Raw genomic sequence first — 24819 nt, 5'->3', positions numbered from 1 at the left:
TTGAAGTAAATAATGTCATTGTACTATTGAAACTGTATTGAGTTAACATTTATCTTAAGGGTATAAAAATTAGATGCACTTTGAGTTTAAGGGCCTCTTCTAAGAATGTTTCCAGTATGATGCCAGCTTGTTCTATTGAATAAAGACTTCTATATCCATCAGCTTCAGTGTCTCCCAGTGACCGTTCACAGTCACAACAATGCTCCCCAAGCATTTTCTCTGATTTGTTGAAAACCCCCTGCATTTTGGGTCTGTTTTTGTCCTGTTCTTTCTATCCATTGCTGTTATGTCTCAAAGCCCAGTTTCACTATTGAGTATCTGACTACTCCCTGCAGTGGTTCCCAACCTGTGGTCCAAGGACCGCTTGTTTAATAATATTGGTCCATGTCATAAGAAAGATTGGGAACTCCTGCTTTAGAGTGAAGCTCAAGACTAAGGGTTGCTGCGTTTACCTTTTGAACCCTATTCTTTACACTATCAACCCTGATCCCTATCAGTTCCTGGAAAAAATTAAGAGTTATTTAGTGTTTACTAATTGTGTAATCCTGGAACATTGTAGCTAGTTCCATCAATCCTGGGATTAGTTCAAGTTCAAGTTACAGAGTGGGAAGATGGCAGCGCAACGCAGCTTGCTGCGGCCACGCCGGTGGTGATATGTGTTATTTGTCAAGTAGGGTGCTGTGCACAATCCTAATTTAATGGAGACGGAAGTGAGAGCACGGAGGAACATCTTGTGAAACTTCTGAAATGCCTGCTTCGCTGCTGCTGCTACTGTGTGGTCCAGGATCTCCGGAGGAGAAGGCTCCGAGTCCTCAGCTTTGCTTGTTGCTCAGCAGCCGGGGCGGGGTCGAAGCGCTCGGCAGAGGATGGTGCTCAGTGAGGCTGTGTCGGAGGCTTGAAGTTTTCGGACAGACTCAGAGTCCGGTGCAGTCGGGTGCTTCCAATGGTGCTGCATCAGCGAGTTGGCGGCGCTTGGAGGTTCATGGCGGGGAGAGTTCCTCCCTTCTGCTGCCTGCATGGGATGATGAGTTGATCGGGACTTTGAGACTTCTTTTTACCATGCCCATGGTCTGCTCTTTATCAAATTATGGTATTGCTTTGCACTGTTGCATACTTGCGCCAGTCATCCATGCAGCCTGTTACAGCCATTCCAACGAGTATTCTTACTTTTTTCTTCTTACTTTTTAACTTACGTTATTTTTTGTATTTTTTTTCACGGTAACACATTGAAGCTGCACCCTCTCTAACATGCTGGTAGAGAGAGTTTTATTTAGGTTTTTAGCGCTGGAAATAGTTACATTCCGACACGCCTCATTAGCGGGGCAGAAGCATGGTCGCATTGTTTATTCCAGGGACCAGCTGATTGAGCTTATGCCAGCCGGTTTAGCGAGCAGAGCGGCGGACACCCCTGCTGAAATCTGGAGGAAAACACACAGAGGATGCAGAGGAGGATCACAAAGGTGAGGAGAGAGGACCGGGTCGAGACAACAGAGACTTGTGGAGAAGAGGAGTTCGGTGGGTAATAAAATGGATGAGTTCACAGCACTAGCCAGGCGTCAGAGAACATTTCGGGAGTGCAGTGTTATGTGTTTCACTGGAACGGGGCTGCACGAGGACATACCCGATCAAATTTTTTCCATGGACGGCTTCCGGACTGTTCAGGCTGACCGGAAGTGCACTGAGAGCGGTAAGCGTAAAGGAGTTGGGTGCTTACTGTTCTGGTTAACAATGGATGGTACAATCCAGGTCATATTACGATCGAGGAACATGTTTGTAGACTGGATATTGAACTTTTTGCTGTTGGATCCCGGCCATATTCCACCGAGATACAACACTGGGTCACGAGAGGTTTATCCTGCCTGTGGCCATCGAACTTTGCAGCTCCTCCGGTGGAGGGTCAGACACCCTGAGCCAATAGGCTGGTCCTGGACTTATTTCCATCTGGCATAATTTGCATTTTGTTGTTTGATTGTTTGTGGTTTTGTATTGCTATATTTATGCTCTATTCTTGGTTGGTGCGGCTGTAACAAAATCCAATTTCTCTCGGGATCAATAAAGTATATCAATCTATCTATCTATCTATCTTGTAACTATATGTTATAATTATGTGGTTTTGTCAGTTTTAGTCTTGGTTTGTCCTGTATTTTCTTGTGATATCATTCTGGAGGAATGTCGTATCATTTTTTAATGCATACATTTCTAAATGACAATAAATGGAAACTGAACTGAAATGAAGTTGTCATTCAACCATACACACACACACACACACACACACACACACACACACACACACACACACACACACACCACACACCCCCCTAAACAAAACAGCGTCCCTCCAGGAACAAGGTGCAAAACACAGTTCATACAGTCACACATAGCACATATCGTTACGACAGAACAGTCTCAAAACATAATATTAGCACAGGTCCCTGAGTGGCATGATCGGAAGCTTGATGGTGCATGGGATGTTGTCCTGGAGCCATGCTTCTGCAAGAACAAGTGTGCAACTGTTCCTCATCTTACGCTGGTTCAGCAGATGAAGGCAATTCGGCTTGTCTCGCATTGGGTCAGCCGCTGGCAATTCAAGTTGTGGTCTGCCGAGCAAACACTGCAGAACAGCACCAACAGGAGGTGCGAGCCCCTAATCTAGCACGTATTCCAGCATGCCCGCCGCGCCTCTGTTCTCCCCCACACTGCCTCCAGTGCCTCCTCCCTGTGTGGCCGTAACAGATGATGCCGTGACACGAAGGCCTGGTCTGCTCAACAACTGACGCCATGCAACTCCCCTGCCGTCGGTCTCGCCAATGTACCAATGAATCAGACATGCTAAGTTTTATATTACCAATGTCTAACAGGGTCTTGTGATCACAAAAAAAAAGCTTAAGTCAAACATTCGCACAATTTGATGGGCCCAGAGAGACCACTGCAATCAAGCACACTACCATCTTACTGGATACAAATGATAGGGTGGAACTAGAAACTCAGACAGATCATAAAAAGAACCCAACCCTTTCCCTGTCAAAACAAAGCATTCTTCTTGTACCTTTGTAGCTGCAGTATGGATTATTTTTATTTAGATCATTCAAAACATACTGCATTTATTTTAATATCATTCTTTAAAGGTAGTTCTTTTCTGACCTCTGTGCAGATTGTGTAATTCCTTCACAAACATTAGACCACCCTTCCTCTCCCTCACCTTTACAGTTAGTTGCACCCAGTCCCTTCAACATTTCAACTGAGTGCCCTGATTGAATTCTGCAACTTGGCAAAAGTTCTCAGCACAGACTAAACTTCAAGGGGATTACTTGACTTCCCTTCACGAAACTCCACTAACCAATGGAAATAAATGAGGTGCGAATTGATGCAAATTCAGAAAAAAATCTGAACCTTCGACACTCTTGGGCTACCACAGTGATTGCAGTCCTACACAGTGAGAGCTGGATTAGTGTATTAAATTGATGTCTGTGTTTGCTGTAAGAATGACCTCCATGTTGATGTTGGCAAGCAGCTTCATCACATTACAATTTTCTGGGCCACAGAAGTGAATCAGACAGTACAGTAGTTTTAATGATCTCAACATACTCCTCCTCTGTGCCTTACTTGGAAAACAAGTGCGTGAGCTGAGGTCTTATTAATTCCCCGTTCAAGCACGCTCTGCATGCTTTGCAGTCCACCATGCCATAATAAACTATTCGGCTGGCTTCTCAGCATTCACAACATAATGAGGGTTTACTGTTTTTGGTAGATTCTATTCCACTTGGCCAAAAACAATCTCTTGCTCGGCGATTGCTAAGTATCTTCGGTTGTTATGCAGATTTGTTTTTAAAGTATGTTTCCTTCCCATACTTACTGTGCTTCTCTCCTCGTATTTTCATAGGGCTAAAATTAAGGATGGGATGGTGAAATTTTTTGTGACCGTGGTGAGGCTCACACTGCTTAGCTTGAAGGAGGCGTGACGAAGCATTGCGCTACAGAGTTTCTTTCACCTCCTACGTGGCATTCCATGTAGCAGCCTGACTTGTGAGCCAATGAATCACTGCCGACTCAGAGAACTGGAATCAATTGACACACTTCCACGTAACTCATATCCACGGTCCTTGTAATATGCCTATCCCTGTGGGTTCTGGGGCATTAGTGAAGTATTACGTGGAGTAATACGCAGGAAATGTGGGGAGGTCCATGAGGTGTGCATGATTTATTCACAATTCTTCTCAGACAATGCACACTTGATCAGATTCATCATGTAGTCATTTTGCAGTGAGTTGCATATCCTGCAGCCCCTTTCTCTTGATAGGAGAAAACATTTGCAAATTTATATGTTTAACCTAGTTTTGAATCCCCTTTGTTCTTTATATGTGTACTGTTGTCACCTGTATTGTTTCTGAAGAACTTACAATCGTTATTGATTTGCCACCGCTTTCTGAAGGTATTGTTTCTTCAGTTGTGTTCTTTTGATGTGTTTTCTTAAACAATTGTTCGACTCGATTCAAAAAGTTTAGTCAAATCTTTATTATTGTCTTGGGATCCTTGCGCTGAGAGGTTGAGAATGCTTGACAAAAATAATTTGGAATCCCTGATTTAGTAATATTCAAACATTCAAAGCTATGTATGGAGTATACAACCCTGAGATTCGTCTTCCCACAGACAGCCACGAAACAAAGAAAACCATGGAACCCGTTCAAAGAAAAAAATCAAACCACACTCCCCACGCGCAAAAAAACACACACATTGCGCAAATAGAAACAAAAAAAAGCAAAAAAAAAACACAGAATATAAAACACAAAATCAAAAGAGTCCAGGCATATGTGATTATTCCTAGAGCTTTACACCTCCACACCTTGTGGCACATCTGCCTGGTGATCCCATAACATAAACCTGATTCATTAATCTGAAATCTGCTGCTTTCATAGCTAGTGTCTTTGACACACTTTGTTTCAGCTGCCAGATTATGATGGACCAGGTTCTTTCGCGTCTCTTGGTTTTTGCGCCGCAGCATTTTTCAGGAGTATATCATGTCATGGAGGTTGTGTTAACCAGTAGCTCTGAAGAAAACCAGTGCTTCTTTGTAAGACCTATCTGGCATCTATTTTCACTGCCTCTTCCACTGTATATACTGGTCGCACAGCTTCTTGAGGCTGCCTTTGTAAGGAATTCTGAGGTAATGTTTGTTACACATTGAAATAACCCAAATTGAGGGACATTATCTTCTCGCTAAGACCATGTGTCACAAGCTTGGAGCTGATTTACTCATTGGTGTGGTCAGTAGTAGTTCAAGGATTCACATGTTCTTACCCCCAACCCATTTTGTATGGTTTAACAAACAGTCTGCTGGTGGACGTTAACAGGTTGAGCACAATCTGTGTGGGGAGGGGGGCAGAATCAGGGTAAAGCAGGGGTTCTCAAACTGGGGCCCATGGACCCCTCAGTTAGTGGCAGGAGTCCATGGCATAGAAAAAGTTGTGAACCCCTGTGGTAAAAGATTGTTGATGATCTGGTTGGAAACTGCATCAATGAGGCTGTAGTTGCAAAAACTGTGGACGAGAGTCCAAGAATGGCCAGCAAACATTGAGGGTCAGTGACAAACTGAAGAGCATGTCTAATAAGATCCTCATAAAACTTCGTGTTTATAGAAATTACTCCCAGAGTGTCTTTTTTTTCACTTGGAATATAGATTTTCTTGCTCATTTTTAATTTGTAGAATGCCAAGATAATGGGCTTTACTTAGCTAATGTATGGAGTATGTCTTCAGAACCAGGAACATTGTAAATAACCTTTAATATGACGTGCACCAGCGACACTCAATCAGAAAACTTCTTTACGGAAACTTTGTTCACTGTTGTTCCCTCCACATCACACTTGTTCAGCTTTCATCAGCAGTTGATGCAACTTTGGGACTGTTAAGACAGCCATCAGAAACCCACTAGAAAGCCATTCAACCTTACCCTAGAAAGGCCAAAGTTTGAAGTCTTCAGGTTTCTTTGTCTTAACAATGCCCTCAGTCTTTTCATGATCTGCATGGAAATTGTTTAACTCCCCATCCTCAGGGCCCAAATAAGCCAGTTATTTTCTGTACAAAGTCTCTGTACACTTTGCCCTTTTCTTGCAGCTTCACTGCACTAAACTGCCAAACAAGCTAGTCAAGCATCTTCAGACAACACAGACTGGTTCCACTAAAGGACAATTAACAATCATAGCACTAACTTCCCTTCAGTAACCAAATTGTACTTGTGCTATCAGCAACGTAGACCATAAGGCATAGGAACAGAATTAGACAATTTGGCCCATTGATTCTGCTCCAGCATTCCAACATGGCTGATTTATTTTGCCTCTCAACGCCATTCTTCTCTGTAACATTTGGTGCCATTATTAAACAAGAACCTACCAACCTCCAGTTTAAATATACCCAGTGACTTGGCCTCCATGGCACTCTGTGGCAATGAACTCTACAGATTCAACACCCTCTGGCCAGAGGAATTCCTCATCATCTCTGTTCTAAAGCGACATACTTCTATTCTGCAGCTGTGCTCTCTGGTCTGAGACTTTCTCACTATTGGAAGCATCCTCTCCATGTCCACTCGATCAAGCCTTTCAATATTCGGTAGATTTCAATGAGAACCCACCCCACTTCATATTTCTCATCTCCAGTGAGTACAGTCCTACAGCCACCAAAAGTTATTCACATCTTAAGCTATTCATTTGCAGGATCATAAACCTTCTTACATGGTACTCCTACCACAATATCTCTTTCAATTTGATACATTTTACCAAGGTGACAGTTTTAGTATGAGTAGAATAAAAACAGCTAAAGAGAATTACGATTCCCATCAGCCTCAGTGTAGGGGAATAATAGAACATGCTCCAAGGAATGAATATTATACTTCATTTCTGTCGATTATGAAACTCTTCATCTTGCTGAATTGTCTCAATAGCTCCAAGGTATTTAAATAACTTGCATAAGAATGATGACAAATCCACTTTGCTGTGACCTTTTCACAAACGTTGGAGTAATTCGCAGTCTACATGTGCAGCCTTAAACCATACGGAACATGGCATCGGTGGCAAGTGTCATCTTCTGTGTGTTACCATCGGGTGCTTCCAGAGATAGCTGAAAGAAGTAGAACTGTTCATTCAATTCCATAAGCTGCAAGGAAAGGCCGCAGAATTTGCCACTCGTTCTGCTAGTGACCTTCATCGATGCAGCTCTTTCAAAAGCAATTATATCAAAGCCCCACAAGTCTTAAGTGACCCACTGATATTGCAGCTTAAGGAGATCCTGTGATGACCATAGTTTCACAGTGATCGTCCTACCAGGGCTCCATTGAATTGTACCTTCCTGTAACTGAGTTAATAGTAAACAAGGTTACAGGGTTAGAATTACAGATAGAAAGACTCTTTGTGAAAGGTGTCATTAACATGATGAGTCAAAAGTGGACAAAATATAAGGCCAAGATGGTAGTAAGCATACAATCTTCGTAATATGCTGGATTTATGCATTATGTTAGAAGAAACTAATTCCCTCTTATTTGGGATTAGTGTCAGTAATGACTGTGAGGACATTAGATTCTGAATAGAATAGGGCAAGAAACAAACACTGGAGGAAATCTACAGATACTGCAGCATCTGTTTTGGGAAATGGACGGTCAACTTTCTGGGGGCAAAACAGTCCAGTTAAAGGGTCTCCTTCTAAAACATCAACTGACCATTTCCCTCCATAGATGCTGGTTGACCCAATGAATTCCTCCAGCTTCTTGCTTATTTCACCATATTCCAGAATCTGCTGTGTTTATGGATTAGCTCACCGATTGGCTGCAGCAGGTCATGAAGGGCTTTAGGGTATTGTCCAGCAAGGGGAATCTCCCTGAGACCATATGCTAGACATTGTGGGATGTGAGGACATGCCTTCTGTTACTCCTTGATTTCTTGAGTGTAAGCAAGAGATTATTCTTTTTCCACTTTGTTTTCTGTATTTGGGAAAACTAAGTTCTTCTCAAAGTCTTTCTACTAAAAATTGGAGACTGCAGAAAGCAGTCTGTGCAATACTGTGGAAGAAATGGCCTCTTTGGAGTTGCTTTTGGTCTGTTGGATTCTGAAATGATAAGGACAATGTATGTACTCCCTTGTTCCCCCATTGTCCACTCTGTTGCTGCCACCAAACAACGCAGGTTGTCTGGATTGGTTCAAGTTAACCAGAATATGGCTTTTTACATGGTAGTAATCATGGCCCACAAGATGAGGTGTGCTACCACCAATCACTGTCTGAAGGTTCAGAAAGGAAATGTCATCCAAATGGTTAAAGGCATGGTGTCTGAGTGGCAGAAAGTTAGGCAAAGTGAATGGTTTCTCTTGGTGCACGTGGAGCTGAACAAGATCAGAGATGTTGCCTGGGCAAAGCAATGAAACACGTGAAACCTTGACAGACTGTCACCAGAAACCATCACCCCTTGTGAAGAAATGCAATTGACAGTTGCATGACCACCAGTGAGATACTTTAAAGAGAATGCAAATTGGTGGACATGTCACTGCATCAATGAGTACAGAATCATGGAGCACTACAAGCACAGAAACAAGCTCTTTGGCTCATCTAATCATGCTGAGTCTCATCAACCCATACCTGGACCATAGCCCTCCATATCCACCATGTACCTTCCCAAATTTCTCTGAAATATTGACATTGAACCTGCATCCACTGCTTCTGTTAGCGTTTCATAGTCTCACCACCCACCCTCTGAATGAAGAAGTTATTTCACCTTTCACTCTTAACCTATTACCTCTATTTCTAGTATTACCCAACATCAGTGAGAACAAACCTGCTTGTATTTACCCTATCTATACCCTCTCAATTTATATTTATACTTGTAGCAAATCTCCACTCATTCTCTAGGCTCTAGGGAATAAAGTGCTAACCTATTCACCTTTCCCTAAAACACAGGTCCTCAAGTCCCAGCAACATCTTTGCAAATTTTCCCTGTACTCTTTTAATCTTTTTGATGTCTTTCCTGTTGACAATTTTTTTCAGACTGACTACAGATTCCTCCTCCTTTGGCCTTCTTGTTGCAATCAAAGAAGTGTTGTTGCCATGCCAGTTTTGTGGGTTCTGAGATGTTCAATGAGGTAGATGTGGGATCTGCAGATCCTGGCACATCTCGGGAAAGGTATGGATGGGTAATTAGCTTCGGAGGTGGGGAACTCCTTCCAGATTTGGCTTTGGGTTTTGTTTGTTATTGATGTTTTCAGGGCCATTTTAATGACTACTTTTCCACTTATAGGGGTTCTGGACTAAGCCTGACCTGGAGACAATAGAGATGTTGCAGTTTTGCATGGTTTTGAGAATTCTATTGAATGTTTTCCCTGTCTACCTGCTAATGTGTTCTGGTGAAAGAGCTCAGATTGGAGTGTTTGTTTCAGGACTCGGATGTGCAGATTATGTGTCATGTGATTCGGACTTCAGTATGGGAAATGATAGCCTGTGAGAGAAGGCTGAAGTGCTTTGCCTTTCCTATATTGGATTTGGAATATTTTGCAGACTCACTGTTTGCAATACCTTTCCAATGCTTTCAGGTACTTGCTGTAGGTGGTCCAGGGCTCAGACGCTCAGAGAAATGTAGGTAGACCATATGTATTATGCTACGTTTGAGGTCTTAATCTTCAAGGACCCTTTTACTCAAAGAAAGAGAGCTGCTACTCTAAAGGCAATGGCAAATGTCATCATTGATATCTGCTTTAGCTGAGAAGAATCTTCCAAGGTATAGAAAGCCACCATGCCTTTCTAGACCTTTATTGTCAAAGGGTGGTGTTTTGCAGTGAGTTAGCAAGGAACCTACATTTGTTGGATGCTGAATGTAAGGTTCATCCACTCAAATTTTGCTTCATTAAATGAGTTAATGGTGACCTGCCATTGTTAATGTCCATTACATCATTAAGCCAATGTTAAGGATGACCTGACAAGGAAGGCATGCCAACTTCTTTACTTTCTTAGAAGATGAAGAAGATGAAGCATAGTTATAGTGTATTTGCCAAAAAAAGGCATTTCACAATGTGACATTCACTCAAATCTTCAATATATTTCTCAGACTATCCAAATCCACTCAGCTGTCATGATTCCAAATAATAGAAGAGGCTTCTTGCTAAACATTGGTTTCAGATTGATATTCCTAAGTGACCTTTCATCTTTGAATCCCATTTGTTTCTGTGCCACCATGGGGGTCTATGACCCCTTACACTGGTAGGTGAAGGCAGGGGCAAGTTAGTTTAGTGAGTTACCATGAAATTTCAGAAAACGTTTAATCAACTTTTTCTACCAAGCTTCAGTGAAGTGCAATGACTTGTCCTTTCAATAGATAACTGAAATGCCACATTCTTAAAAGAGAAGTAATTTCGTTTGATAAACAGCCTCTTCTCATAATTTTCACATTCAGACAGGTATCACATTGAGAAATTTTTTCTGTCATGTTCTTCAATGCTGAACTTGATGATATCTTGAAGCAAGTTGTGGTCTTTACTGAGTGACCAGAAAGAAGAAAACTCGAAGGAAAGTCTGGCTCTGCATGCAACTCACGTATTTTTATTGACTATTTTGCCTTTTGCAAAGTGAGCCACTAGATGGAGCACTTTGCAGTGGAAGGGCTGCTTATTGCAATGGAAGGATTAAATGGTTCCCTCCTAAAGGAGAAAGACCTTACTTAAGTCTGTGATACTGCAGACAGTAACCAAGGAGGACCATGCAGTGTAAGAGAATAAATATGCCAGTGGGTGGCAGCAGTACAGGGTATTGTGGATTGTGGCAGAGGTGTGTTTATTTGAACATTTCTGTGCTAAGGAGCCAATCATGTCACACTTCACTCGTAAGAAATGGGGTGAATATTCTCTTGTTTAAAATGTAAGTGGTGATATTAATGGAATTTCTTTTCCTTAGAGAAAGCAATGTAAAGAATTTGTTTTGTTCAGAATGGAAGAAACTGAGACATATTAAAGAAGTGTGTGAAAGAATTCAACAAACAAAGCAATCATTGGGAATAGTTGGGAATATTACCACCTGGTACCGTCTGGTATGGAGGCTCCAATTCACAGGAAAGCAAGAGGCTGCAAAGGGTTAGATCATAAGGCAGAAGCTATTCGGCCCATTAAGTCTGCTCCACCATTCTGTCCTGGAGTAGACTCGATGGGCCAAAGTGCCTAATTCTGTTCCTATGTCTCATGGTCTTGTGGCCTCATCATGGCTAATTTATTATACTCCTAGACCCCAGACTCAGCCATCTCCATCACAGGCATCCCCACCGTCAAGGACATCTTCAAAAGATGGAGCCTTAGGAAAGTGATGTCCATCATTAAGACCCATCATCACCCAGGACAACCCCTGTCATTATTATCATTATGGAGGAGGTACTGAAGATGCACATTTAATGCTTCAGGAACAGCTTTTTCCCTTTTGCCATTCGATATCTGAATGGTCCGTGAACCCTATCTTGTTATACTTCTTCTGCACAATTGGCTTTATTTTTACTGTATCCTATCATTTTTTTATGCCTTGCTCTCTACTGCCACAATGCTGAGCATTTCATAACATACGTCAGTGATAATAAGCCTGATTCTGATCTGTGTATCTCACACTGGACAAGCTTCAAACATTTCAGACTCAGCTCATTCTGATTATTTATGGAAGGAAATTGCTCGTCTGTGTTGGGCCTTGTTACTAAGCAGCAGGTTCTACATTGTGCCTCTATTACTTGTTATGGAAACATTCCCAGAATTTTTGTATGTATTTTCCACTTTTTCCACTGACCGGTTGTTTCAGGCATTCTTCGAAAGGATGTATCTGGAAAGGCAGTTAATGCAGCAGAGGAGATTATTATCAAAACCTCTGGTTAAACAGGGGATAATGGATGAATCAGACTGAGACCACAGGGCACTGAATAAGGCCATTCAGCCCATCAGACCCATGCTATGTGCAGAGCAATCCATTAGTCCCCATCCTCTCTTTTCTTATTTCCTTCTAGTCCTGAAGCTGTTTACGTCCATCCTCTTTGAGAATTTTTCCACTAGTCTCCACTGAGGAATAGTCTGCTGTGGTCAACTAACATACACATTTTTTTTTAGATGGAGAAAGGAGCTACAGTACAGAAACAGCAAATAAACAGCACCCATTGTCAGGATAGAACCTGGGTCGCTGGACCTGTGAAGTGGCAGCAGTGGCAGCTTGAGAATTGGTGTTGATTCCTTTCTCGTCACAAATGCTGCTTGATCCACAGCGTTTCTCCAATGGATTGATTGCTGCTCCAGTTGCTGTTCATCCCTAATCCATGTTATGAGAGTTTTGGATAGGGTAAACTGAGTTTGGGTGAGAGGCAGAGGTCATGGGTCAAGGGTAAAAGGTGAAATGGTTAAGGGGATTGGAAGAGGGAAATTTTCCACTCAGAGGGCGGTGGAATGAGCTACCAGTGGAAGTGCTGGATGTGGGCTCAATTTTAGCTTTTAACAGAAATTTGGGAAGGTACATGAATGGGAAGGGGATGGAGAGCTATGGTCTGTGTGCAAGTCAATGGGGCTTGCATGAACTAGGTAGGATAAAGGCCTTGTTTCTCTGATGTGATACTCTATGACACTATGTATTCCAAATCAGAGAACTGGTCCACCAACTTAATACATAGTTCATTCTTGACCAGAAATGATTGTGGTCATTGAGTCCTGCCCAAGGGTTTAAGCCCAAAACATCAACTGTACGTTCTTCCATAGATGCTGCCTGACCTGCTGAGTTCCTCCAACATTTTGTGTGTGCTGCTCGGATTATCAGCATCTGCAGATTTTCTCTTGTTTGTGGTTGTTATAATACTTGCAGCTTAGAACTCCCCCTAAACCCCTCCTGCTGGCCTCCCATAGCCCCAACATTTGGCACCAGCCCTCTTCCCTACAATTAAAGGGTATCTTTCATTTCCCAATACATTTGAAGGTTGAAGGTGTGGAGGGGTGCCCAGTTCCAGGCAGACAGTAGTGGTCATGTGTAGTTGGAGAAAGCATTTGATTGAACAGTCAGTGAGTCCATCTGAGCCTCATCATCTCCACAGTCAAAAGGAAGCTTCTGTAAGGAAGCCCCAAGGGTTGTTGTTTAAAATTTGCATTTGCGTAAATGCACACTTCCTCATTTTGCACAATATTTTCCTTCATTGCAGAGGATGCACATATAGCACCGAGCCTCATCAGCCAAAATGTCTCGCCCAACAAATTGCAGGACCTTCTGGGATTATCCATCCCCTGACATCATCTTCCTTCGCTCTCTCTTGTTTGCTTTGATATTTTGCTCTGTCCTGCCTGCAGATGTAATCAGGGTGAGGCAAACTACTGCACGATGCCAGGATTCAATAAAGACCCTTTTTGTTTAAATAGTTATATTTCTTTTTTTTAAAACTTTTTTTTTTGACTAGGGTCTCTGTGGGGAAGTTATGAGCTGTAGGCCAGGCTGCCGTTAGTTAATAGGAGCGTGCTTTCTGACTGAAAAACACGAAAGGAGAAGAGAGTTGGATGAAGCCTCCTGCTCTGCCTACTAAATCTGCCTCCAAATTCATAATGAATTCCGGCACTCACCACACCCAACCCCTGCTAAGAGAAGAGAGAGAGCATACCTACACTTATTGGATCTTGTCCCTCAATTATTAAATGGCATTTGCACTGAACAGACACAGTAAGTCTCGGCGTACATATAAAAACAGCCTAGTGAGATTTTACACATAACTTTGTCTTCTGAGAAAGAAGTTAAGAAGCAGTGTCCAACTAAGAATTAGACATATGTGTGTGTGTGTGTGCGTATGTGTTTGAAGCCTCCAAGTGAAAATATTGCAGAATTATGTGTAAATAAATAAGAATGGTTGATGAGCAGTGGTGACCAGGCACTATTGACGTATTGATTTTCAAAATTGCTATTGAGACGGAATGATCCCTGCAGGACTGACATCACGTCAACCTGGATGAAGGGATCAGTTATATTATTTAATCTTGAGGGCATAAATAATGCTTTAATACTGAGCATCTCATCTTTATGTGGTCAGCTTTTCAATTTATCAGTTTGCAAGAAATGTCAATTAATAACTTGGGAAGTTGGAAGATAATATCTCCATACCTCAACTCTATTTGTCCCCCTTAGTTCTGTCTCTCCCTACCTACATCCATGACACTTCACATGCTCTCAATCACTTTAGGTTCCCTGGTCCTGATCATCTTATTTTCACTATGGATGTGCAGTCCCTATACACTACTATCCCCCATCAGAAAGGCCTTAAAGCTCTCAGTTTCTTTCTCAACAGACCTACCCAGTTCCCCTCCACCACCACTCTCCTCCATCTGGAAGAACTTGTTCTCACCCTCAAAAATTTCTTTTTCGGCTTCTCCCACTTTCTGCAAACCCAAGGTGTAGACACGGAAACCGACATAGGCCCCATTTATGCCTTTCTTTTCATCAGCTACTTGGATCAGTCCATGTTCCAAGCCTCCACCAGTAACGCTCCTTAATTCTTTCGATGCCACATTGACAGCTGCGTTAGTGCTGCTTTTGGCACCCATGGTGAACTCATTAATTTCATCAGCTTTGCCTCCAACTTCCACCCTGCCCTTAAATTTGTTTTCATCTGATCCTTCTCTGACACCTCTCTCCCCCTTCTCAATCTCTCTGTCTCCATCTCTGGAGATAGACTATCTACTGATATCTTTTATAAACCTTTTGTCTCTCACATCTATCTTGACTGTACCTCTTCCCACATTGTCACGTAAGAATTCTATTCCCTTTTCTCATTTCCACTGCCTCTGCCGCATCTGTTCTCAGGATGAGGCTTTCCATTCCAGAACATCAGAGATGTCCTTCTTCAAAAAACAGCCTTTCCCTTTCCCTTTCCCTATCAAGCTGCCCTTTGCTTCGTTTCCCACACATCTGCCCTCATCCTATTCTCCACCACCATTACAACGATAGGGTTCTGCACAAGCCTCCAAATCCAGCACTTCATTCTCTGAAACATCCACCATCTACAAAGGGGATCCTACTACTAAGTATTTCATTCCTTCCCTACCCCTCGCCCACTCTCAGCTTTCTGTAGAGATTGCTCTCCACATGACTCACTTGTCCACTCATTCCACTCCACTGATCTTCCTCCTGGCACCTACCCCTGCAAGTGGAGCAACTACTACACCTGCCCCAACACCTCCTCTCTCACCAACATTCAGAGCCCCAAACAGGTCTTCCAGGTTTGGCGACACTTCACGTGCGAGACTGTCAGGATCATTTACTTTATCCAGTGCTCTTGGTGCAGCCTCTTCTACATCGGTAAGACTCAATGCTGTTGAGTACCTTCGCTTCATCTGCCACAAGTGGAGAGATTGCCTGGTGACCACCAATTTTAGTTCGACTTCCCATTCTCATTCCAATATGTTGGTCCATGATCACCTCTACCGCCTCGATGAGGCTACTCTCAGATTGGAGGAGCAACATCTCATATTTTGTCTGGGTAGCCTTCAAACTGACGGCATGAACATCAGTTCCACTATTTTCGGGTAATTTCTCCCCACTCCCCCCTCTCTCTTTTTTCATTCTCCATTCTGATTTCCCTCTCAATCATCCTCTTCTCCTCACCTGTCCATCACCTATCTTCCACCTGTCACCTTCTAACCTTTTTACTTCATTCCCCCCTCCCCAACCCTCCTCCCTCATCTGAGTTCACCTATCACCTCCCAGCTTGTGTTCCTTCCACATCCCTCCCTCCAGTTCTGATGATGCATTTCAACCCGAAATGTTGACTGATTATTTCCCTCCTTAGACTTGCTGGGTTGTCTGCAATGCTCAAGATTTCCAGCATCTGCAGAATCTCTTGCAGATATAAATATGGGTTTTTGTCATTTTTCACATGTTCAGGGAGCAAGTCAGATCTCTCATTAAACATAAACTGTTGGCAGCCTGAATCAATCCAGTCAGTAAGGAATGTCTGTAATAGGATGAGTTGAAATGGCTTAATAAGGACATTTAGCTGCAAGACCAGTCTAATGAGTTGGTAATAGTAGGATGTGCCTGCCAGGGTGGGCTAATGCATGCATGTGGGAAAAAAAGGAACAGAGAATGGAAATGCTAGAGAAGCTAACTAGTCAGGCAGCAACAGTGACAAAAATCAGTCAATGTTTCAGAATAACGTATACAAAATGCTGGAGGAACTCAGCAGGTCAGGCAGCATCTATAGAAAGGAATAAACAATAGCCGTTTCGGGCCGAGACCCTTCATCAAGACAGTAAATGTTTCCATCTAAGGACAGTGTCTCAGCTTCCAAATCTGAAACATCTACTGTTTCTCTTTCCACAGATGCTGCTTAACTTGTGATTCTTCCAGTTTTTTGTTTGAGATTTCCAGCATCTCTGTTTTTTTCATTTTCATATTTTCTGTTGTTTTCCCCTGAAATGTGTTTCTCAACTGCGGTCCTTAGAACTTAGTTCAATTATTCTGCTTTTATTTCTATACTTACTTATTTGTTCCTGTGTGATCGTCACAAGTTCCTTACCAGAATAAGGAACTAATGCTCCTTCATCTGCAAAATGGTTGCAATGGTTTGCTGAAATGAAGGTGTTGAGGTGTCCATGTGATTGCTTTGCTGTTACATTGAGCATGGTGCTTATATATATTCAGTTTACAGAACAACAGGAGCTCCAGATATTTGTAAAATACTTCCAACCTGATATTCAGTTCTTCATGTAAGTGGGATGAGGTGTTTTATTTTTGTTATAGAGTTCCCTGAATCACTGTTAATACTGTTTTTAATTACAGTCAATAATACTATAGTACAGAAACAGCACACATAAAATGGTGGAGGAACTCAGCAGGTTAGGCAGCATCAATGGAAAAGAGTAAACAGTCGATGTTTCAGGCCGAGACCCTTCCTCAGGACAGATGCTGGAAACCTCAAAATATAACAGAAAAATATCTTTAAAAGGTTGCAAGTTCAGCAGCATCTGTGGAAAGAGAAACAGGAAACATTTTAGGTTTTAAATGCTTTAGATGAGGCACTGTCCTTTGGTTGAAACATTATCTGTCTTTTGGAAGTGCCTCAGCCTGAAATGTCAACTGTTTATTCACTTCCGTAGATGCCGCCTAACCTGCTGAGTTCCTTCAGCATTTTCTGTGTGTTGCTTTCAGTTTCCAGCATTCTCAGACGTTCTTAAGTTTACTCTAGTACAACATTCAGAAAGAAAAGAGTAAAGCGCAGGATATCAGACACCTTCATGAATTTCGAGATATTCCAAACGTAGAAGGGATCTGAATTTTATGAGATATTACTCTACCTTTTGTTAAGAAGTAGTTCTTAGATCTGTGTTAGTTGTTGAGATTTGAAGAGCTGTTAACATGGGGTTACTCAAAATTGAACTTCGTCAAAATGGCGAATGATCTGACTTAACGCATAAGGAAATTAATAGCACAAGGGAGGTAAATGAAAGGGGAGTTATGCTAACTATCAAGCTCATTTTTGAAGTTAGGGCAATAAAGCTTTAATAGTAAACATCTGTTTAAGGAAATCAAAGTGTTGAATGTATTGGTATTTAATTCCCAGGCTCCCATCATAGTCAAGAGAACATGAATTCCAAAACTAGTCACATAATTCCTGATTGCTTCCTACTCTCTAGGAATCATGTGCATTTGACTTGATGAATAATGTTTCTATTGTGGATCTTTTGGACAGACTTCAGGGGAATATTATGAATTTCAAGTGGTGGCAAAATCAGAGAATTGATTGATGAAATGTAAATACCATCAAGCTGCAAATTTATCCCACACTGGCAGCTCATTACCTCTATCCCAGGCTTGAAGACATTTGTTTATATAAGATAAATGGCTGCAGCCTATTCTTAAGGAAACAGTGTTGCTGGCCTCTGACAGTTGAACTGTAAGCTGAAAGTCTTTTCCCCCCTCCATTTTTGTAATTGCCTTTATAGATGTAAATAGTTGTACGCCAATTATTAAACACACAAAATATGCTTTCAATTTAAAACATGGTGATATGTGGCCACACACAGTAAAACAGAGCAAAACAAATGCACACCAGACACACACACACACACACACACACACACACACACACAGTCTGCATTTGTGGGAGACTGAAGAACATCTTTAGAAATATTGAATGTTGTTTTATTTTTTTCTGTAAAAGATCTTGGGAATTCGGTTAAAATTAAAATAAAGAAATGAGAGAAAGAGGATAACCCAGTTTTCCCCTAACTTCTTGTCCCCCATTGCAGAGGAGTAGCCTGTGAAAATGCCAGAGCTGCTTTGCGTGATGCATATCAAGAAGCTTTTGTTAGTCAGTGCTTATTTTAACTCATTTGCTTCTCCCCTCTGTTGTGTATCTTTTTTATTTTAACAGGTGAATCTTTGAGCTTTGCTGATGACCTTCTTTCAGGCCTGGGGTCCTCCTGCGTGGTGGTAGGGAAAAACCATGAACTTGCCTCAGAATTGACCACATACTCCTTAATTTTCAAGTGCCTGGAACCGGACAGCTTTTACAAGTAAGCAACTATTAATTACACATATGCTTGTGCAGGTACACAGGTAGAGACACTGAGATTGCCAACTCTGATTGGGTGTATTTATGAAGGTCTCACTACACTCACTTCTCTTGCCATTGACCCACCTGTGCCTGGCATCACCAATCAGGAGGCAAGCAAACCTTTTTCAAAGTAATTGGATTAATCTTGATAGTTAACTTTCTTTCCTGAATCTCCAATAGGTAGTGCAATTTTTTTGGGGGTTGCATGAAGATTACTTCAAATCTTAGACATTCCTGGATTTCCCTGGAGTGAAGCAAAGATACTTTACATTTATAAATGGGATCTTTTAAACAATATTTAGTGGTGATTTAAAACAAAATTTGTGGATGACTAAAACTATAGAAGGAAACAAATGTTGACAAACTAATAAAGATTGTGATTTGCAACAGCTAATTTGTACAAACAATTCACTTACTACAGCATTTCTTCTTGAATGACAATTTTTCTTTATCAGGAAGGATGTTTTATGGTTGGTTTGTTTTTCTTAATACAGGGGTCTGTCAAGACTTGGCAGACAGTGTTTAACACCTCTACGAGGTACTTTTTATTTTGCTCTCTGCCCGACAGTAGCAGAAGTCACAGCTGAACAAATTTCAGTGATATACCCTTGTGTTTATTCATTTTGCTGCTGGGTGATTGAATTCTACAGCGGTGTTTGACATGAGAAGGTTTGTGTTTGATGAGTCCCATGTTTGCCTGCCAGCTTTCCTCATGTTTACAAACGAGTAAATTCTCAGCCTCTCTTTGCCATGGCCAGATATAAAAACAAATCACCAACAATGGGGTTATTTTTCCTGTTCGTTCTTCGAAGTTCTCACTGGGACATTTTTGATCTTATTCCTTCATTGCCTCATCAAAGTTGCTCACCGAACTGCTCAGCAAGGTTTTGAAGTTTTAGCCCAAGAAGTTTATGATTGATTCTTGTGTGTGAAGGAAAATGTGTGCATTCCAAATCCTCTGTAAAAAGTTTGGAAAGTTTTCAATCCGTTTCTGAATTAATCATGGAGAACTGGAAATGCAAGTATTTAAATTCCATGGCAGGATCATCCTTATACACAGGGTATTTACCTGAATGACCTACTGTGCTCTTCCAAAGCTTTTAATATTGCTGAACCGAGTTTTGCTATAATGCCAAATTCATATCATTGCTATCTAAGGACAGTGTAACTACTTCAGTATTTTCCACCACATTGAAGCATAACTGTGAAAGTGCAGGGACAAATTTATTCAATGGAGGATTTTTACTTGTATTGCAAACCATTTTTTCTCGTACTGAAACAGTGACAAGTAATTTGTAATATTTGACATAATAATATAATTGTATTACTTGTTACTATGTTAAGCCTGCTTCTGGATGTCTAAAATCTTCTCTAGTCCTTTGGCAAGGATCCGCTTTACATCAGTTTCACTGGTCCCCTCTGTAATCTTGGAATCTTGGAAGTGATACTTGAGGCTGATAGATTTCAAAGCCTATATTTCTGATGTGAAAGTCTGGAGCTTGTTAATAATACAGTATATTGCAGCTCAGGAGACACGCAGGATAACCGAAGCTTTAGATTCTGTGGTTAAACACAACCAAGCTCATTTTTCACTTCCACCTTCAGAAGAAACCCAGCGAGACCGGGAAATATCGTTGGCATTGCACTTCAGGAACGATATGCACATAAATATTTTTCCTGTTAATATAGTAAAAACTTCATACACTCCCAGTGCTTAACTGGCCACTCTAATTTACATTTGACCTATAGCCACTCACACCATTAGACGCTAAGGGGCAAGAAATGGTAGGAACAGTGGGGAGAGCTACAAAAGCCTTTCATTTCAAAACTTGCAGTTACAAGAACTTCTCTTTAACTTTTGGCAAAAAATTCCATTTTATTTACCAGTTTCCATTTAAAACTATAATCCATGAATCAATAGACTACATTATCTGTGATGTATTAACAAGACAGTAATATATAGTTGTATCAAAATGCATTAAGGAAGCCAGGTGATAAATTTACTGGATCAGTATCTAGAGGTCCGGACATGGATTTGACTCCCACCAAAGCAGCTGGGGAATTTAAATTCAAAATAAGCTATTTAAGTAAGCCTGGAGATAAGAAAGTGTGTGTCTGTGTTCCTTTGTTGGGAATGTTTTAAGTTGATGTTTCTGGCATCAGCTTTTCGAACCAGTTTATGAATTAGCTATTCATTGTAATAATAACACACTTGGTAAAAATCATATATTACATTTGTTGATGGGATTCTCTTCATATACTGATGAGGGCAATATGTCTTTGAAGGAAATCTCATTCAGGATAAGGTGATTCACCTAGAAGTATCATGTTTATTCAGTTATAATTCAACCCAAAGTACTAGTAAAGACAAGTCAATGTACAGCAGTGCAGTAGTAGTAGTGCAATCACTCAAGTCGAGCATGAAGTTCTCCTAAAGGGTTGTCTATTGGTGGGACCTCAGTGGTCTTTGAAGCTGATCTGGATCCACATATTCTGGTGCTATGTGGGCAAAAGTAAGACGTGATTGAGGTTAGTGGTTGGGTAAGCAGGCAATGTAAGGATAATGGAAATGGGTCAAGGTGAGGCCCAATGTGATGCATTCTTAAAGGTCAATGTGTTGGACTTTGAAAGATGAAGGAAATACTGTTCCAGAGGTAAATGCAATACAAGAAAGTGTCAACAGTGCATTTGACAAAAGAAAGAGTATATAAGAATGCAAGGAAGTATGTTTCTAAAGATAGAAAGATTGCCCTAGTTAAGTTTTGGATAAGGCAGATTTAAGACTTGATAATCATAATTTTCATGCAATCTAATGTCTACACTGGTAGTTATTAAAAATTTTTGCTCCAAACTTCAGGAACACATTTTTGATGGCAGGAAAGTTCACATCCCAAGTTCTAGGCTGGGGACAGGTGTACAGAGAGAGAAAATTTGAGAATTGGCAATCATTGGACCGGTTGGGATCTGAGCCTAGTGTTAAGTTGTCATCAGTCATTGGATGACCAACAATGTTTGTTTGGGAAGTGGGGTCTGATGGTGCTAGGTTCCCTGAGCACAAAGCTCTAAACTCAAAAGATCTTAAGCCCTAACTGATATAGATATTTGTGGGTACCTTCACTACAAGGAGATTATCCACTTCCGCTTCAAGATTAGCTTGCTTCGCTGTCTAGTCTCTGTGGTGAGGTCTAGCTGCGAATACCCACTCCTTGCATGCTGCCCCCCATCCTGCCACCACCGAGATGGAGATACTCCCAGCAAACGAAGGTACTTATAAACAGTTTATTTTATTTTTAATGATACCAGTTTTTAATTTTTAGGTATTTTTTAAATATGCCTTTAATACTAACAGAGGATTTCTAGTTTATAAATGATTTCCTAATTGCAGAAAATTTACAAACTAGAAAGGGTTTCTGAGCACAAGTGCAATTCTTGTGAACTAAAAGAACCTACCAACAAGTTTCAGTTAAGCAAGTCATCCATCACAGAAACCAAAGGCTGAGGAATGAATCCTTCTTCTTCTTTCTGTCATTCTTCTTGTCATTGCTAACAATCAGTCCCCGATGCATCCTAATAATACTGTTCTGCTACTAGGTGACATTATCTGCATGTGACGTTTTACGGATACCTTTGCTGGGACAAAGAAATTTATGCAAATGGTCTAAAAGCTTCTGAGGCCTACAGTGCAAATTTGCTGCAGTGTTCTGGCTTTTGTAGGCCAGCTAACCCCATTGTCTTCCGTTTGCCTAATGCAGACAAGAAATCTAGTGGTCACTTCACTTTGCTAACCACATCTCTTAGCAGCCAGCCCAGATGTCCTTTTAGTTTCAAACAGATTACTGCTTGTAATTTACATTAAGAACCAAAGACGGGCTCTTGTTTACAAATAGAAGCTCAGCACCAAATACTTGTTAGGAGTTTAACTTTGTCACAAACAACTCTGACCCTTGAGAAAGGTCATACTGCTGCAGTAGAAAGCTGAGGTTAGTAATAAGCCTTTGGGGCCCTAAAAAGTAAATATCCATCAAAAGGTGCACTTGCCCTTCCAGGCAGTGATGGGGATCAGGGCCTGGAGACATTTGCTGAATAAATAAGTGCCGATGCTTGGGTGTAGATGTTGGAGAGCAGTAGGAGCTGAGGAATGTAAAGATCAAGGCCTCAGGTCCCTTGGGCAATTGTTGGGCGGGGATCTGGAGACCACAGGATGGAAGGGTTCAAGGATCTCCCTGTTGAGTCAGGGAGATCAATGGCCCATAGTGATTACATCTGTACCCTGGTAGAGAAGTAAGGGAGACCTATGGTTTTGTAAAAGGTATCAGATTAAGTATAGGGACTTTTCCCAATGTCTCAGGCCAACAAAGATCTGCAAATAGCGTGCTGTCCCAGGAGTACCAAACAATGATTATTCCCTAGTTTTCCCTGCAATGGTCCAAAGGAAGTGTTACATAGTGAATGATATAATTCAAAGCATGCTTGAAACGGATATCATGTCAGCTGCCTGCCTATGTGCACTCATGCTGGTTGGTGCCCAGTTCAGTCTCTGGAGTGACATGAAATGACTGGGTTATTGTGTTTCACCCTAAAGTGGATCAAACTCAGTCAAACAGCACAGAACAAAGCAACACTGCACAACTACTTTTCAAGGCCTCTGTTCCTCAAATATTTCTTTTCCTTTGCCTTTGTTTTTCTTTCAGAAGGAAATTTCAGTTCTGTAGGGCTTTCAATTCCGAGCCCCTTCAATGTGAACACGTAAACCACAGAAAAGTAGTCACTAGATACATGATGCATTTTTTTCTTTGAAGCAGGTGTACCTGTTCCAAGTTTTAATTCATCCACAAAACACTAATAATGACGAAGCAAAATATCAAGCTGCTGGAAGAACCTAACTGTGCAGATAAAGGTGTTGTTGACCCAAAATGTTGACCATCCATTTCTCTCCGCTAACGCTGCCTGATTCCGTTCGTCCAGCAGTTTGCTTTTCGCACCAGATTCTAATTTCTGAAATCTCCTTTCTCTCCAGAGACAAAGTGTAAACGTAATGGAACTGGTTCAAGGTGATACACTCTCAAGAATAAATGCAATGCATTTGTAAAGATCAGTGCAATATTCATAAAAAGGCAATTTGAATGGTTAAAGAAATCCATGCACATATATGTATTGAAATATAAATAGAAGTGATATTATTCAACATAATCTGTATAATAACCTACTTGTGCATTTCAGGACGTGTGATATATGGCCCACTTTACTGGGAATTCATATATATAGGGAATTCTAGCTTCTGGAAGGAACACTAATCAAATTGAAGGTTCATATTACTTTCTAAGTGTGAAGCGATGAGTTTAAGCAATTTATCATCTGAACCTTGAGATCTAATTACTGCTTTTAATTCTCTCAGCTATTATTCATGTTCGTATTTTCACTTCTGATCAAGTATAAAATTAAAATGCTGTACTCTTCTGGGATTTCCAAATTAACTTCTGTGTGCTTCCACATGCACATATGTACTGAAAACCAACAATAAAAGAAACATGGGGTTGAAAGTGAGCTGTGTAATATCAGCAATGGATGAATTTACATGTTTTTATTAACCTCTGTTGCTATTTTTGCAAAGAGATAATAGCATAAATAATTTGATGTAATTATCACTCTGTGCATATTCACACATATTCAAATAAATAATGAATATATCATAGTCATATAAAAGTATATCACCAAAACAGTCCCTTCAGCCCATCTGATCTATGCTGAGCCATTTCAACTGCCTATTTCCAACAACCTGTACCAGTACCATAGCCCTCCATACCCCTACAATTCATGTACCTATCCAAGCTTCTCTTAAACATTGAAATCAAACTCCCATGGACCACTTGCACTGGCTGCTCATTCCACACTGTCATGACCCTCTGAATGAAGAAGTTTTCCCTCATGTTCCCTTTGAACTTTTCACCTTTCACCCTTAACCCATGACCTCTGCAGTTCCACCCAACCTCAGTGGAAATAACCTACTTGCATCTATCCTATCTATATCCCTCATAATTTTGTATACCTCTATCAAATCTCCTCTTAATCTTTTACATTCCAAGGAATAAAGTTCTTAACCTATTCAATCTTTCCTTCTAACTCAAGTCCTCCAGACCCGGCAATGTTCTTGTAAATTTTCTCTGCGATACTGGGGGAAGCAGGGATCAAAAATACATTTTATATATTTTCTTATTTTGGGAACTTATGCCTTTTGCTGCTGTTGGCTGCTGCTATA

General features: G+C 41.1%; 1 protein-coding gene across 4 annotated transcripts in view; it reads left to right on the top strand.

Annotated features, from left to right (window-relative positions):
• The window catches only part of LOC134359927 (astrotactin-2-like), a 1812737-nt gene that overhangs the window by 1614075 nt on the left and 173843 nt on the right, over positions 1-24819 (top strand). For all 4 annotated transcript variants that reach the window (XM_063073791.1, XM_063073790.1, XM_063073789.1 and 1 more), the window contains one exon: positions 18381-18522. In XM_063073791.1, coding sequence (XP_062929861.1) covers positions 18381-18522 — 142 coding nt within the window. The remainder of the gene's footprint in view (positions 1-18380; positions 18523-24819) is intronic.

Source organism: Mobula hypostoma, chromosome 21 (assembly GCF_963921235.1).
Source record: "Mobula hypostoma chromosome 21, sMobHyp1.1, whole genome shotgun sequence".
Classification (NCBI taxonomy): Eukaryota; Metazoa; Chordata; class Chondrichthyes; order Myliobatiformes; family Myliobatidae; genus Mobula; species Mobula hypostoma.
The sequence above is the reverse complement of the archived record's forward strand: the minus strand, read 5'-3'. Positions and strand labels throughout refer to the sequence as shown.